The following is a 16,397-nucleotide window of genomic DNA, read 5'->3' on the forward strand; positions in this document are numbered from 1 at the left end:
AAAGTGTTTTTGTTTTTCTTTCTTGATCGGTAAGAACTTTGTGTCGGTGAGTTTGGAACTCAAGTTAATGGATCCCCAACCTCCCCTATAGGGAAGGACATAAGAATCCATCATATAAGAGAAAGTTTTATGATGGAATCTATCCTATTCCTAGTGTGGAAAAATTATGGAATGTCAAGTCTAGTTGTTTGTACCCAGAAATATTTACAGGCACAGAACACGATTGAACCGGTGTTGTTGATGAAAACATGGTTAATAACAGGAAATAATCAAGAATGACAGACACACAAATTTAACGTGGTTCGACAAATTACAATGGATTTTTCTGTCTTAGCTAGCCTAGCCCCCATTTTTAGGGTTATAATCCCCCTTATTTATACAGTGGTGAATTGGCTCTTACCCTAATCGCGAGGTAAGCATAAATGGTCTTAACTTTCCCTCCATGCCTCTTGACATGAATTGTATCATTCTGCCTTGCATGTCTATTGAGTTGCATGGTTTCTCCATGCTCCTGGCATTAATCTGCGCTGCATGCTTCCTTTCTGCTGTTTGATTGTGACTGTCAAGCTTTGAATGGTATGACCTGCTGGAAGAATAGCCTGACTAGTTGACAAGTATAACGGGATGGCAGTATGGATGGAGGATTCCGCCTATGGACATGGCTGAGCAACATGGCCGGGGGACATGGCCAGTAACTGGTTGGCACCATCGCTGGTAACATGGACAGAAACTGGCTAGATTTGCGACTGACAATTTGGCTTCGATAGTAGACCGACGGTTTACTTTTACCATTGACCGGATGCTGACTTTATCCACTGACCAGTCGTTAGCTTTACGAAACGCTTGGACTACCTGGTAGCTACGTCGGTTGGCTGAATGGCAGGCTTGGATGAGGGCCAAAAAATGATTCAAGTAGTAATTTGGCCCATTATGAGGCATTTTTACTCATGGTACAAACATTAGTGGCTTCTTTTCATGAAAAATTCAAGCAGTGTTTCATAGTTTCGTGAGAGGTCCCGTGGAATCCATCTGAACACTAATCAAATTAGCGTAAAACCCTATTTAAAATTGCGTCAAAAATAGACTGAAAACAACAATGAAAATCGCGCATAACGCTTATCAAAATGGCGTTTATATGTATCATGATGTCATCAGACTATCATATACTACTTTAACTTGGTTTCTTATGAACAGAATGTGATTGAAAAAACACGTGTCAAGTACTTTTACGACATGCACATAAAAGAATGTGGACGTGGAGTGATATCATTTGTTACTTGTTACTTAATTATTACTTCGCATTTCACAAGTTCGTAAAAGAATATACGTATTTGATGGTGATACACAAAAGTTGAAAATCGTTAAAACGATTGGCGTAAAATGCTATTCTATTAGGGATTTTTTTGGATTCCACTATTAAACTTGCACTTCCATGATCTATTCCAAATGGTGATGCGGCATGAAATTTGGAACATGGAATTCTTCCATCGTAACATTTGCTGTAAGAAGGATAAATTACGGTGATCCTTAATCAGTTATTCCCCAACTCCGCTGAGCCGAGGTCTAATCAGTACTTCCAATGGCATTTTCTTATAAAACAAAAACCCTATTCTTTCACTCATATCCACTTTTCCTTCTGTCGTAATTTCAAACTCATGAATCACTCGAGCAAGAATCAAATGCAACAACTGAACAGACATCGACACGCCAGGGCATATCCTTCGACCCGCTCCAAATGGTAACAATTCATAATGTTGGCCCTTAAGATCCACATCTGCATTACTTGTCAAGAACCTCTCAGGTCTAAACTCTAATGGATCATCTTTGTATACGTTCCCATCTCTTTGCATCTTCCAAAGATTGACCAATAAACGCGTGCCAGCCGGAACATGGTACCCACCTACTTCACAGTCCTCGACCGTGCTCCGAGACAATGGTCCGACTGGATACAACCTCATCGTCTCGTTGATGATTGCCGGGATGAATGCAAGATTTTGGATATCAGATTCTTCCACTTTTCGATCTTTTCCTACGCGTGCATCTAACTCCTCCTGTGCTTTCTTTAGCGCGTCCGGATGGTTTAAGAGCAAGGAAATTGCCCATGTCAGTGTTAAGGCTAGAGTGTCGCTCCCATTCATTATCGTATCCTGCTTAGAGCAAAGTTTTGAAGGTGGTTAAGATTTTCACTATAATAGACACGAAAAGTGTGAAAGAAATGTACAAGCATACCAGACAAGTCGATTTGATGACAATATCAGGATCAGTACCCGGCAGCGAAGAAATCTCTTGGAGATTATCCAAACAAGAATCAATAAAATCCTGCTCAAGTTCCGGTGATGTAATCCCGTCAATTCTCTGCAAACGGTGTTCTTCAACCCAACTGGAAAGTATTTGGTCGATCTCATATGCACATTTTTTCAAGTCTCTAGTTAAACCTGTAAAATTGTCTAACCAACTTAATGCCGGAAACACATCCGCAAATGCAAAAACTGTCACTAGTCTCATAGCTTCCTGCATAGCTGCCTTATATCTCTCCGCTCCATTTGTTGCGAAATTCTTCTTTCCGATGACAATTCTGGCTATCACATTAAATGCCAAATCTCCCAACCAACTATCCAACCTCACCGAAGAAAATGTTACATCATTTCCCTTGCAGTGACTACACAAAGATTTAAAGCTCGAGTCGACTTCAGAAGTTCTCAAATCCTTCAACGTTTCAAGACGATAATTCGAAAGAAGTTTTATAGCTGAAAATTTTCTTAGTTCTCTCCAATAAGCTCCATAAGGAACATAACCAGTCGTAAATTGATTTATGAGACTAATCTGTAAACTAGATAAACTCATATTTAACAGAAAAAATTTGAAAAATTTATTGTAATTACAATTAATATGTTCTAAGGAAATACGTCTAGTAAAAATTGCATTTCTATGTACGTTGATTCAAGAAAATATGAAGGAAGTCAAATTTCACAATAGAAGAAGGATGAAAGACCATGCAGAACTAATCCAAATCCTAACAAATTTCATCTATCTTGAATCAAATAGAAAGACAAAGCCAACACAAAAAAAAAAAAGTTCATAAAAATGTTGAATTTTATATACGTTAACTCAAAAAAGTCTACACACTTCGTTATAAGTCAGGGCCAACTGAGACAACGCCGTAAAACAAGAGCTTAACAGATAGAATAGCCGGATGATTTGAGAAGCATATATCATTTGTAGTAAAACATTCTTTAACCAATTCCCAGTTACTTACAACTAGTGTTTTGTGAGAACCGAGTCGGATGGTGAAAGCAGGACCATATTCATCGGCCATGGAACCAAGTTTTCGATGCATCGAATCCATTTCGTCGAAAAGATGAAGGTGACCCATTATTCGTCTCCCCCCTGGTGCCTCTGGTGCTTCTTGTTTTTGATCATTGTTGGATTTCCTTCCATAGTTCTTCCAAGATAGCACAAGGAAACCAAGCAAAAAAGGAGCCGTTATTAGAGAAATTGGTAAGTGGAGGAGATTGAGAAGTTCCATTTAGTTACTGAAACGTTTTTTTTTTTTTGTGCAGAAGGGGTGCCTATCCGATATCGAATTTTATAGTTGCTGACATTACCAATGTGCTACAATGAAATTAATGAAAAAGTTCCTACGGTGAAATCTATATGTTTTCCGGATATAAGTTTTTTTACAAGATAAAAGGATCTGAAACATGTGATGGTAGATTAAAGCACTGAAGGATCTGAAGCACTGTATGACGCATGACATAGTATTAATTGTCCCTCATGGGAAGTTCACATATACACCGTCCTAGTAAATGTCTAGAGGGGATGTTTCCATAATTAAATATAAATAACAACTTGGCATCATCTAGTAGTTGTTGCAACAAAAGACAAAAGCAACGTTTAATCAGCTTTCGGCCGCCGGCGGCGGTGGTCTGCTTTTCGAAAAGAGTACTAATGCTACTTGATGCACGAGTAGTCCGTGGGTCGACGACAGCATAGAATGATATATTTTTCAATCTATGACGACAGACGTACCCGTACGCCAAAGCTAGACAGTTTTTTGATTGGTCATCCATTATTGGGTAATGGCGTATGTCTACGAATAACCTGGTAAAGAATTCTAATTCCAATTGATTTCTGATAATCAAATATGTCTTCTGCTCACAAGGCATGGAAAGCAGCTGCTTTTGGTGTTCATGGACATCTCAACTTTACCAGATCAGGTTTCATGTACGTGCATTAACATACCGTAATTCTAGTTTCAGTGTTCTTTTTTATGATTTTAATCTCTCTCACAACATATTTTATTTATTTTTTGGTAAATTTATAGAGAACACTCGAAAAAGTTTAATGAAGAAGATATGAAAATTCAACTCGATGGAAAGAATTGTGTAGTCACCGGAGCTAATTCAGGCATTGGATATGCTGCTGCTGAAGCTCTTGCTTTCCGGTTTGTATATACTACTTAAGAATTTAGATGTTTCTTAGTCAATAAATGAATGGGTTGGATACGCCTTTATGTAGAACCAATCAATTTTCTTGTTAAAATTCAGTGGGGGAAATGTGTATATGGTCTGTCGAAATAAGGAACGAGGGGAAATTGCTGTTTCGAAAGTTCAGTCAGTTACCGGTAATCAGAATGTGTACTTGGAGGTACGTATACTCGCTTTCCATTTCTCCTTTCGTTTATTGGTGATCGTTACCCATCCATTTAAAGTCGCATTTTACTGGTAGCTATGTGATCTATCCTCTATCAGTCATATTAAATCATGGGCATCCAGATTTATTTCCAGGAAACAACCAGTTCATGTCTTGGTACGTCTCCTTTTATTTAGTATTTAATATCAGTGACTGTGCAAATTACGTAGCAATCAGTGATGATGAATTTTGGTAATGATAGGTTAACAATGCTGGCTTGCTTGAGAAAAAACGAATTACTACTTCAGAAGGGTATGTACCCTTCTATCTTAAGAAACAGAACTATTACGTACATGTTAGAGTACTTTTTTTTTTTAAATCACCAGAGAAGTGACTTAGAAAACAAAGGATTACACCAGAGACTGATGAACTCTCGTCTTATGTTTATTTGTAATTCTTACCAGATTAGAGTTGAACTTTGCGGTAAACGTAGCAGGAACTTTTTCTTTGACAGAGTTGATGGTGCCATTATTGGAGAAAGCTGCACCTGATGCTCGAGTCATTACAGTCTCTTCTGATGGGATGTATACAGCTCCTTTGACTGAAGATTTGCAGGTATCTTATGACTTACTGGTTAGATATTTTCACAGTTCCCTCATTCACATCAAAGTCAGGAATATGATGAGCTAGAGAGAGTGAATGTCATAACCATCTCCGCATTCATCCTTGTTAATTTGATTTAACTCCATCTCATTCTTCTATTATAGTTCAGCGAAAGAATTTTTGATGGGGATGTGCAGTATGCTCGAACCAAGAGAGTTCAGGTTAGCTCATACATGCGCTTGAATGCTTGATATTTCAGCCTCATACAATTAGAACCAAACACTCGATGAAAAAACCGGCTCACCAGATGGTAGAATTCTTTTATTTTCAAGGTGGCGTTAACTGAAAGATGGGCAAAACTATACGGTGATAAAGGAATTGAATTCTATTCGATGCATCCTGGTTGGGCTATGACACCAGGTGTTGTCAAAGGCTTACATGAGCTTTGTAAAAGGCAAGGACTAGAAATTCTCTTGATATCTTATTTTGTTATATTTTGTTGCTTGTTTGATGACTAGTTGACGTCTATTTGGCATCGCAGCATGTCATGGATGCTTCGAACAAGTGACGAGGGTGCAGACACAATAGTATGGTTAGCATTGCAGTGTAAGGAGAAACTTGTGTCTGGCGCTTTTTATTTCGATAGAGCAAAAGCACCAAAGCACTTGCACTTTGCAGGAAATAGTAGTGGTTCCCATATTGTTATCGACTCCATTGCCGAGAGTCTCTACTCCTTGTGCCAGCTTCCTAAAATTAGATGAAGACACCCAAAAGGCTCTTTGATTGTTCAAACTTTCAAACATTTGTTGATGTTAGTGTCTAAAGTGGAGATATGCGAGAGAGAGAGAGAGAGAGAGTTTTCATAAGTTAATGTCCGGTTTATGAAACTGCTCGCACATGTGTAATATTGTTGTTTATATTTGATATCATGTGACACGATTACGTATAACATCATTAACGTTTCGAGCCAGCACTGGTGGATCGACAACTTTTCTTGCGGGATTCAAAATTCTTCGGTGGTTGTGATGGCCAATGTTGGGTGGCACATGTAGATGTAATTTTGTAGCTCAGTTTCAGAGTTCAAATACTATATAAGATGCAAATACTGAAGTTGTTTTAGTGTGAAATTACAGTAAGGAAAAGATTTTAGGAATCAGAGAATGAGTTTACCCAATGTTCGTCGTGTCTCTACAACCGAAGTCCAACCAGCGAGTTACATTGATAAAAATTCTCATATTTTTAAACGCATTCATCTAAATTCCTGGGATCTAATACATCTTGTAAGGGTTAAGTGGTAAAATGTCCTAAAATCGATCCCAAGGTTGTGAAAATGTCGTTGGGGAAAAGATTAAAATGCCACAAAATCTTATCAAAATGCCACATTCTGTTACTTTTACTTATAATAGTCAAAATGGAGCATTTTGACAGATTTTGACTTGTCAACTGTGTTATGAATGGTCTCTTTTGCTCTTCGAAAGAATCTATGGTTTCAGGATTTAGGGTTCAGTTCAGGGTTTGGGGTTTAGGATTTAGGGTTCAGGATTTAGGGTTCAGTCGGTGGCGTTGTTGGTGGTGGTGGTAGTGGTGGCGGTGGTGGTGTTGGTGGTGGCAGCGGTGGTGATAGTGACGTTGGTGGTGGTGGCGGCGATGTTGGTGGTGGTGGCGGTGGTAGTGGTGGTGGTGGAGGCGACGGTAGTGGTGGTGGTGGTGGGGATGGTGGTGGAGGCGTTAGCGGTGGTGTTGGTGTTGATGTTGGTTGTTCTAGTGGTAGCGGTGGTGGCAGTGGTGGCAGCGATCGTGGTTGGTGGTTGTTCGTTTGGTAGTGGAGACCGTCCAAAACAGTCCCCTTATATATGTCAGCTTATTTGTCATAAGGTATAAATGTCATCTTCTCACAAATGCGGGTCCACATGCGTGCTAATTTTGACCACTTAGTCATCTCTAACGATAAAAGTAACTGTTGGGCATTTTGATAAGATTTTGGGACATTTTAATCTTTTCCTTAATTTCCGGGACATTTTCACAAACATGGGTTCGATTTTGGAGCATTTTGCTACTTGTCCCATCTTGGAATTGCATATATGCAAAAGGGTCTTCTCTTCTGAAAACCACAACCACAACTCGAGCAAGGAGATGAAACACAGGATGTTGCTGGCTACAACATACATGAGAAGTCGTAGACATCACGGCCGGACCCGACTGCTCTATCTAATTCTTTAAGAGTTTTAGTTTTCTGAACCTGGGAACCATGACATACCGCTAGGGGTAAGGGATCCAAGTTACGGAATCCGAATAACAATCATATTTCAATGGGTATACATGGTTTATCTACTTTTTAGAGCATCGTTAGTTCAACCTAGATAGGGCCTGTCTTGCTGAGTGTTATCTTTCATGCATATTATATTAATTAAAAAAACTGGGGTAGTGTTAGCTTTCATTAGGGGTGTAATTTTGTCCGGCAGCGTGAGGCCCAGCACTGTCCGCCCTGTCTCATGACAGATCATGGGTGACCGTGTACCTCTACGGGTGGCCCGACCTAGCCCAGTTAAATAAGAGGACGGGCACAAACTACAAGTCAAATTTTTTTGTCCGGTCTAATATCCTCCCTATTATCCCGTCAATGTTACTCGTCCTGTTGGCACTAGGGCTGCACAACGGGTAGGGTGGGTAGGATATGGCCTATATCCGCCACCCTACCCGTTTATTGGCGGTTAAGAAAATCTTTACCCGTCACCCTACCCGCCAAATAGTGGATAGGGTAGGATACGGTTAAAAAACTGGCGGGTAGGGTAGGGTTGGCGGGTATGGGTAGGGTATGTGCACCCCTAGTAGGAATTGCTCGAAGACCAGTAGGGTAGGATAATTTCGAGCTTTACCCGCCACCCTACCCGTTTATTGGCGGTTAAGAAAATCTTCACCCGCCATCCTACCCGCAAAATAGTGGATAGGGTAGGATACGGTTAAAATACTGGCGGGTAGGGTAGGGTTGGCGGGTATGGGTAGGGTATGTACACCCCTAGTTGGCCCGCCAATGTTATCCATTTACCTGGCCTAAGTGACTGTTCTCATTTGTTTTATCCTAGAATATACTTGGTACTTGTTTTATCCTAGAATATACTTGGTACATATACTTAATACAATCAATCTAATCTCCGTAGTTCTCATATGTATTTCTTAATTTTTACTCCATAGGAATCTAAATGTGTTAACCATATGAGTAAATATCGAGCAAAATCTAAGGCGGTCTCCTTTTCTGATGATTCAATTCAGGAAAAAGGAAAAATTATAGGAAGTTTGGTTTATCTTGTTCCAATCTCAATCTCGTATTTGATTATTAGTTTTATGTAAAACTTGTGTATTATTACTACTTTCTTTTTATTTTTAATAATATATATATATATATGTATATATTTGTTTGTTTGTAATATTCAAGGTCCTCCCTACCCTACCCGTCCGAACCCAAATTACAAAACAGGTTTGGGTAGATCATGGGTACTAACTAGAGGTGTAAAATGTACCATCCCGGCACACGAAGTCGCGTGCTTCACGTTCCATGTGCCGTGTTGTGCTGTGCCAACGATTTAAACGTGTTGTGTCGTGTTGTGCTTTACTAGTCAAAAGCTAGGCACAACACAACCCACGGACACATCACACGAATAAACGTGTTGTGCCATGCTGTGTCGTGCTGGCACACGTGTTATAAATAATTTGAAATCACTTAATGGTATACATTAAGTTTGAAATTATCACGAGAATCTAAATAGACAACATAACATTTGAAATTATTTCAAGTAAAATTAACAATTTTAATCAATAAAAAAAAATAGCCCATCAAATATAAAATTGGATAATTATCTAGTAAATTAATGTTCTAGTCAAATATAGGTAACGACATTATAACAACGATATTGGAATATCTTTTCCAAATATTTAGGTATTATATGTGTTATAATAAAAATAAGCAAGCATAAAATGTCAAAAACTAGCTAGAATAGTGATTCTTTTGTGAAATATGCACAAAGTATGATGTATTATGCCTTGTTATATGGTGTACTTGTGCATGCTATGACGTGCTTTCTTAATGTGATGTGCTGGACTAGGCCACGTGCTTATCCATGCCGTGTGTTGTGCTGTGCTACTGTGCCAATTAGGCTAACCCAGAACAGCCCACGAAACTAACGTGCTGGGTCGTGCTGGGCCAAATCACGTGCTGGACTGGGCTGGGTTCAGATTTTAGCGTGCTGGTCACCTCTAGTACTAACTGTAGAAAAATAACCCTTCCCACTCGGTCCATTTAATTTCATGGGTAAGAGATGTTCCGGCCCGTCCTATACCGTCTCATTTAATAATCAGGTCGGGCTGCTCGGCCCGACCCAATTTAAACCCTTTGCTTTCATACGACTGGTTGCTACCATTTTTTGTTGTTTTTTTGTTTTTTTGACTAGTTGCTACCGTTCGTACCAAGTATTTACGATTCAAAAGAATGGGGAATATTGGGATTTGAAAATCGGTTCAGGAGGTTAAATTTTTTTTACTTAAAGACGCAAATCATTGTGCTTATTGCCTTCTTTATTCATGTATTCTTGATTGTTTTCGGATATTTTTTTTGGGCATCTCCATTCTCCCATTTTTCAATAAGAATAGGTTTTTCCTTTTTTACTCATTTTGATTTTCTCTGACAATAGACCATGAACCTAAATAGGTGCGTTTGCTTTGATTTAGTTCCGCTTGTAAGCAATTCACTCCCATTTTTACAGAAGAGTTAATATCACTTTTTCATTTCACCTATTTTAACTAAAATGAAAAAAAATGATATCAACTCTTTTTTGGAGAAAGAAATAGTATAATGTTTACCAACCCGATGGACCGTCCAAAACTGCCTCTCATTTGAAAATTTGAATATTTGGTGTACTGATTGGCCCTTGCTTGTACTTGTTCAAAACAACTAGTCTAGATCAATATAGAGCTTCAAACAAGAAACAGAGAGAAATATGTACAAAAAATAGGAGAGTGGGGGTTGTTTTCCACTTTTCTCAATCATGATAGATGAGCTAACAGTCGCCATAAACTTTGATATCAAGCAGAAGAGAACACCTTTATATTGCGATACATTTCACATATATCCTCGATTGTAAATCTCTCTATCTAGATATATTACACTGTTAGATTCACGAAACTTTTTACACAACAGCGAAGCAAGGAGTGTAGGAGTGAGATATCGCACATGTTAGTAAGTATGCGAAGTGAAGACTATATAACTTAAACGAGGGAGATCGCTCACAGCAAGGTTGAGATGACGTAGTGGATGATATCAGCAAAGTCACGAATTAAATGTGAATATCTGTGCGAAGTATGATCTGTGCGAGAACAAGTGATTGTACATGAGCGAGTGTATCGCATAGAGATTCCAAAAATAAAGGATCTCTTAGTTGTCATCCACTATGTAAGATCTTATATAAAGAGGAGAGGTTATTACTTGTGGGAGGATTCTTTTAGTGAGTGTTAGTTAAGAAATCAGGAGAGAGAAAGTAAATCTAAGAGCAAATAAGATTGCTGTAATACTTGTATCCGTCTTGTAAACCGACTTAAGTCTTGATAATCAATGAAGAGTTTAATGATGATTACCTAATATTGATTATAGTTATAGTGGAATATGGTTGTGAGGAAACTTGCAACTACATTTTTGGCGCTGGAAACAGGGAGATAAATCCTGTTAGAAAATTTACAAAATCTTGAAAAAGAAGATAGATATGAAGATTTTAGAAAAACTAAGAAAGAACAATAAAGAATCTATGGAAAAAGCAAGAATCGTAACAATACAAAGAAGAGGTAGAGATATGCAGTGTAATTCTATTACCAAAGAATCAATCTCTGATGCGGATTTTCAAGCGGGAATAACTGGAAGGATAAGAGAAATCATGAAGGAAAGAAGGTGGAAACGGTAGAAAAGGAGTCTCCATTAAAAGAATGGGAAAAAGTGGAGATTACATTTGCAGCAGATGAAATTCCAGAAGAAAATCTAAACCAAATAAATCCATTGGTAATTACAGTTACAGTTGAACGAGGAAAAAATATTGCGATCAAAAAGAAATCAGAGGAATGGATGATCTATAAAACGCTGATAGATACAGGAAGCGGAGTTGATATCTTATTTTATCGCACATTCAAAGCAATGGGATACGAAGATGCAGATATGACACGTCCAACTTATAATATACATGGATTCAATAAAGCAGTCACAAAACCAAAAGGGTAAATTGTGATGCGAATATTACCGGGAGAAATAGAAACAAAGATAACACTATGTGTGATTGATATAGAATCACCATACAACATGTTATTGGGAAGGCCATGGGTGCATGTGATAAAGGCTGTAGCATCAACATTGCATCAATGCATCAGATTCCAAATTCCAAGTGGTATAGGTGAAATTAAAGGAGATGTTATAAGTGCGAAGATTTGCAATCGCACAGATGTACGAAATTATGAAGGAAGAGAAAAAAAGAGAAAAGAACGATGGAGAAAAGAAAAAGAACTAAAAAAGGAGGATGAGCTTCGGACATATATGATCAGAGCGAAGGAGGGAAAAGGAATACCAAGTGAATTACCAGTGAAGGAAGGTGAACAGATTAAAGAAATTAAAGGACCAACACCAATGGGAGAACCAAAAGAAAACTTTATTGCAGTTGAACCAACGAAAGAGATAAAAGTTGGATCCGAAGACAAGTAAAAGATATTAAGAATAGGAACTAAAATGGAAGAAGAAGAAGAAGAAGAAGAAGAAGAAGAAGAAGAAGAAGAAGAAAAAACGACAAATATCTTGCGAGAATATAACGATATCTTCACATGGAGTCTGGAAGAAATGTCAGGAATAGATCCGTCTGTCGCATGCCATAAATTGGACATTAATAAGAATGTAAAGTCGTTCAAACAAAGAATACAGAATATTGAAATTGATTATCAAGCGGAGTTGCAGAAGATGCTGGATGCAGGAATTATAAGGCCAGTAAAATATCCAGAATGGATAGTAAACATGGTAGTCGTACCAAAAAAGAATAAGGGGATAAGGATCTGCATAGACTTCACCGATTTAAATAAAGCGTGTCCTAAAGACAGTTTTTCTTTACTAAACATCTCTCAAATGGTAGAATCGGCATCGGGAAATGGTAGAGTCTCGATGTTGGATGGGTATAAAGGCTATAATCAAATCCCTTTGGCTGAAGAAAATCAAGAACATACTGCTTTCTTCGCACCAAGAGGTTTATACTGCTATACGAAAATGCCGTTTGGATTGAATAATGCGGGTGCGACGTATCAAAGAATGGTAGAGAAAGTATTTGAAAAATGGATACACAAAACATTAGCGGTCTATGTGGAAGACATGCTAATTAAGAGTAAAGATACGAAGGATCATGTTGACGATTTGCGAGAAATATTTGAACAGAAGCGACAATTCAATATCAAAGTGAATCCATAAAAATGTGTCTTTGGCGTATCATGAGGAAATTTTTTGGGTTACATAGTATCCAAAAAAGGAATAGAAGTTGATCCAGAAAAAGTACAGGAAGTTAGAGATATGCCACCCCCTGCAACGGTGAAGGATGTTCAAAAACTAAATGGGTTGATAGCATCGTTGGGAAGGTTTATCTCGCGTTCTTCGGATAAGTGTAAACACTTTTTCAACATATTAAAGAAGGGAACCAAATTTGAGTGGATGGAAGAATGTGATAAAGCATTACAAAGCATAAAAAATTACTTGGTGAATTTATCCATTATGCAAAAGGCGAAGCCAGGAGAGGAATTGTTACTCTATTTAGCATCAACATCGCATGCATTAAGTGCAGTATTGTTATGTTCGGATGAAGGAATAGAAAAACCAATATATTATATAAGTAAAACATACAACTCAGCAGAGAAAAATTATTCATAAATTGAAAAACTAATTCTCGCACTGGTGTATGCATCATTCAAGCTTCGCATTTATTTCCAAGCTCATAAGATAACGGTATTAACAAGAGTACCAATTGAAGCCACAATGAAGAATTCAAAAAGATCAGGGAGAGTTGAAAGGTGGAATACACAATTAGGAAACTATGAAATTGGTTATGAAATTTTATCTTCATCAAAATCTCAAGTTATCGCAGAGTTTCCAATAGAATAAAATGAATATGTAGAGGATATGATGGAAGTGGTTGAAGAACATGGAAATCTTAAAGAGTTATTAACTGATCGAAATCCAAATAGATAGGAGATATTAGTCGATGTATCATCCAATGGAGAAGGGAATGAAATTGGTATTGTATTCATTTCACCAACAGGAGCACAAATGGCTTACTCATTCAGGTTGGAATTCGATCCACAAATAATGAAACTGAATATGAAGCAGTGGTGCATGCACTAAAACTAGCCATTGAAATGAAGATAGAAGATGCACGAATAACTAGTGATTCCCAATTGGTAATTCGTTAGATAGAAGGTACATATAGTACAAATGAACTATCTTTACAAAAATATAGGAATCTGGTTATGGAGTTAGCAGTGCGAATTCCAAAAATAAGATGGAGACATATTGATAGACGCATTTATGTGTCTATTTTGATCACAATTGTATATATTGTTAGTGCTCGATTTTGTGCTTATTTGGTTATTTTATGTCTTTGTAGGTGTTTTTGGAGAAATACACTTGTGCGGAGAAATGTGGATCGAAAAGTTGATAAAAGCACCCGGAGGAACCTGCTATACGGACCCTCGAGTTTGGATAAGGGGCACCCAGTTACTAAGGGGCACCCTATGGCTATATGCACCCCACTGCTGGAATAGGGGGCATAGCTTCTTCCACACGTTTAAACTGATTTCTGGCAGGATTTTCGTCGAGTTTTAATTGGAGATTTTCATGGGACTGTCTTGGGGTTAGTTGTTGGAGATAATACATGAAAGATAAATGTTTTATGTTCGATAAAATAGGGATAATTCACCGGCTTGGAAAAAAGGGGAAAGTGAAATATTGTCGGGTGCTAGTTTGGTTTATACTTGGATTTTTACGTGGATATGGACTGGTATTGATTTGATGGAGTTGTTATGTCCGAACAGGGTTGGTAGTTGGGTAAGAATCGTGAAAAAAAGGGAAGTTTTTATATGTTCCTCGATAAAACATGGCATGAAGTACTCGGCATGGAAGAAGATATTATGAGGAGATTTGAGTCTATCGAGTTCGTAGGTAATCTACGGAGAGGATGGAAAGATCAGATAACTTGGAGGACGCGTATAAGAGATAATGAAGGAAAGAATTTAGGCCGTAACTTCCTGTGAAAGAGAAAAAAATATTCTCGGACTTTTAGGTCATGTGATATACATTAAAGCATCGATTGGACTCTCTGGGGATTGTCTAGAGTTTTGGGTCGATAGAATCGGAGAAGAGAAGCGCAGGTGAAGTTGCAGGAATATTCACCTGCTGCTGGTGAAAAAGAGAAGCTGAAGAACATTGGACAGAGGAGGACAGTCGCAGAGGCAGTCTTATTCAAACAACACAACAGGAGTATCGTTGTTCAACAGATCTCATATATCACAAGCTTGTCATCTTTTCTCTGTAACAGTTCAAAACCCATTGTAACAGTCTGTTTGTAACGCCTTCTAGCGTTGCAAACTGTCTGTTTTATTAGTTTTCTCTTGTTTTTCACACTTTTGAGTTATAAACACCTATTTTGAGAACGTGAATGTTATAGTATTTCGATTGCGGTAAATAAGAATTCGTTTCTCGGACTTGAAAAGATTTTAAAAACAAAAATATATACAAAAAATATTAACAATATGGGCAAGAGTACTGGGACTAAAGATTCAGCCATTTTTCATTTTCAAGTGGTTCAGAATTTAATTCTAGGCGATTATAGTTCAAAACAAAACAAATATTAACTCTAGTTTATTGCCAAGATAGATTTTATAAAATATTACTTGTATTTCTTAAGCATAGCATATCAAAAATCCCTAGGACTAAGCATACTCCATCAAATGAAATCACAAGTAATTAATTTAAAATCTTAATTCAATTAAAATTAGTGCAAAAAGTAAATAAAAGAATTAATGAAATTACCACATGGATGAAACTCGACCTCCTCCGTCGTCCCAGTGTTGGGTTTAGCTCATCATGATAAAAACACGCTCAAAGTATTTATTTATTGCTCAAAGTGTTTTTACAAGGATGAAAATGGAGATGAAATAATAAAACAGTGGATGTGCGACCCACAGAAAGCGTCCAAAATGAACGACACAAAAGAAGTGCTATTGTTGCTGTATCTCTAAGACCCACACCTACGACCCACGTTCGCGAGTCGTTTCACTGTTTATAAACGACTGCTTCTGCTGGTCCGTTCTTCATGTTCTTCATCTTCATCACGAACAGCAGCAGCAGCAGAGAGAATTCGTGATTCTTCCTCTGCAGCTTCCTCTCTTCTCCTCCCAACTCTCGACCCCCTGGTAGTCGACCCAAGGATCCTTTATATACTCACATGCACGCTGAAATCCCTCACAATAACTCCAAATAATTATTCTTTACTCGGGCAGTGAAGAGAGAATATTTTGAGATATTTTATTTCTCCACGCGTTTCCAGCTCTGATTCTTCCCTTTTTTAGACTTTATACGCATCAAACAATAGTTATAACTCTCCCAGATCATCTCAGCCATACGCAAACACAAGAAATCCCGTGAATAATTCTTCTCTGCACGTTCTCCCCTGTTTCCAGTTCGTGGCTTCCCTAGCCAATTCTAGCCAAATTTAATCGACCACAACACTCGCAATAGATTTCTAAATGTCCCAGGAACAATACCACAAATTTTCAGCGATTTAATCTCCCTATAACACCTTCATTTTGTTGATTGAAAATCTTCCAGAGAGTAAAAATATTTTACCGGCAAAAAGTTTATTTGAATTTGAGAAGAAGGAAGGGTGTCCCCCTATCCTGAACTAGGGTGCGAATAGCAGGTGTCCAACTGAGGTACCCCTTAACCAATAGTGAGAGTCCGAATAACAATTGTCCTTCAAGGTTGCCCCGGGCAACTTTTCGAGCTGATTTTTCCAAAATTGTTTATTTCCAAAAAATACCTAAAAACACACAAAACACCATAATAAGGACAAAAACAAGTACTAATAATACGGACATTGAGGACA

General features: G+C 38.0%; 2 protein-coding genes across 3 annotated transcripts; one reads left to right on the forward strand and one right to left on the reverse strand.

Annotated features, from left to right (window-relative positions):
* Nucleotides 1–1,271: 1,271 nt before the first annotated feature.
* Nucleotides 1,272–3,794, reverse strand: LOC113340275 (methyltetrahydroprotoberberine 14-monooxygenase-like). The gene is made up of 3 exons (XM_026585480.1): nucleotides 3,149–3,794; nucleotides 2,230–2,823; nucleotides 1,272–2,147 (listed from the first exon to the last, which is right to left on the reverse strand). Exons 1-3 carry the CDS (start codon nucleotides 3,524–3,526, stop codon nucleotides 1,536–1,538), a joined length of 1,584 nt encoding a protein of 527 aa, XP_026441265.1. The 5' UTR covers nucleotides 3,527–3,794; the 3' UTR covers nucleotides 1,272–1,535.
* A 217-nt stretch (nucleotides 3,795–4,011) lies between these two features.
* Nucleotides 4,012–6,345, forward strand: LOC113340274 (dehydrogenase/reductase SDR family member 12-like). Of its 2 annotated transcripts, none has more exons than XM_026585478.1 (9): nucleotides 4,012–4,224; nucleotides 4,325–4,444; nucleotides 4,548–4,647; nucleotides 4,729–4,809; nucleotides 4,895–4,944; nucleotides 5,097–5,247; nucleotides 5,400–5,456; nucleotides 5,568–5,689; nucleotides 5,777–6,345. In XM_026585478.1, the coding sequence occupies exons 1-9, from the start codon at nucleotides 4,145–4,147 to the stop codon at nucleotides 5,994–5,996; spliced, it is 981 nt and encodes a 326-aa protein (XP_026441263.1). In that variant the 5' UTR covers nucleotides 4,012–4,144; the 3' UTR covers nucleotides 5,997–6,345. The 2 variants fall into 2 exon arrangements, with proteins under 2 accessions (XP_026441263.1, XP_026441264.1); XM_026585479.1 differs by having other exon boundaries at nucleotides 4,017–4,224; nucleotides 4,752–4,809.
* Nucleotides 6,346–16,397: the final 10,052 nt, after the last annotated feature.

Source organism: Papaver somniferum, unplaced genomic scaffold (genome assembly GCF_003573695.1).
Source record: "Papaver somniferum cultivar HN1 unplaced genomic scaffold, ASM357369v1 unplaced-scaffold_21, whole genome shotgun sequence".
Taxonomy (NCBI): Eukaryota; Viridiplantae; Streptophyta; class Magnoliopsida; order Ranunculales; family Papaveraceae; genus Papaver; species Papaver somniferum.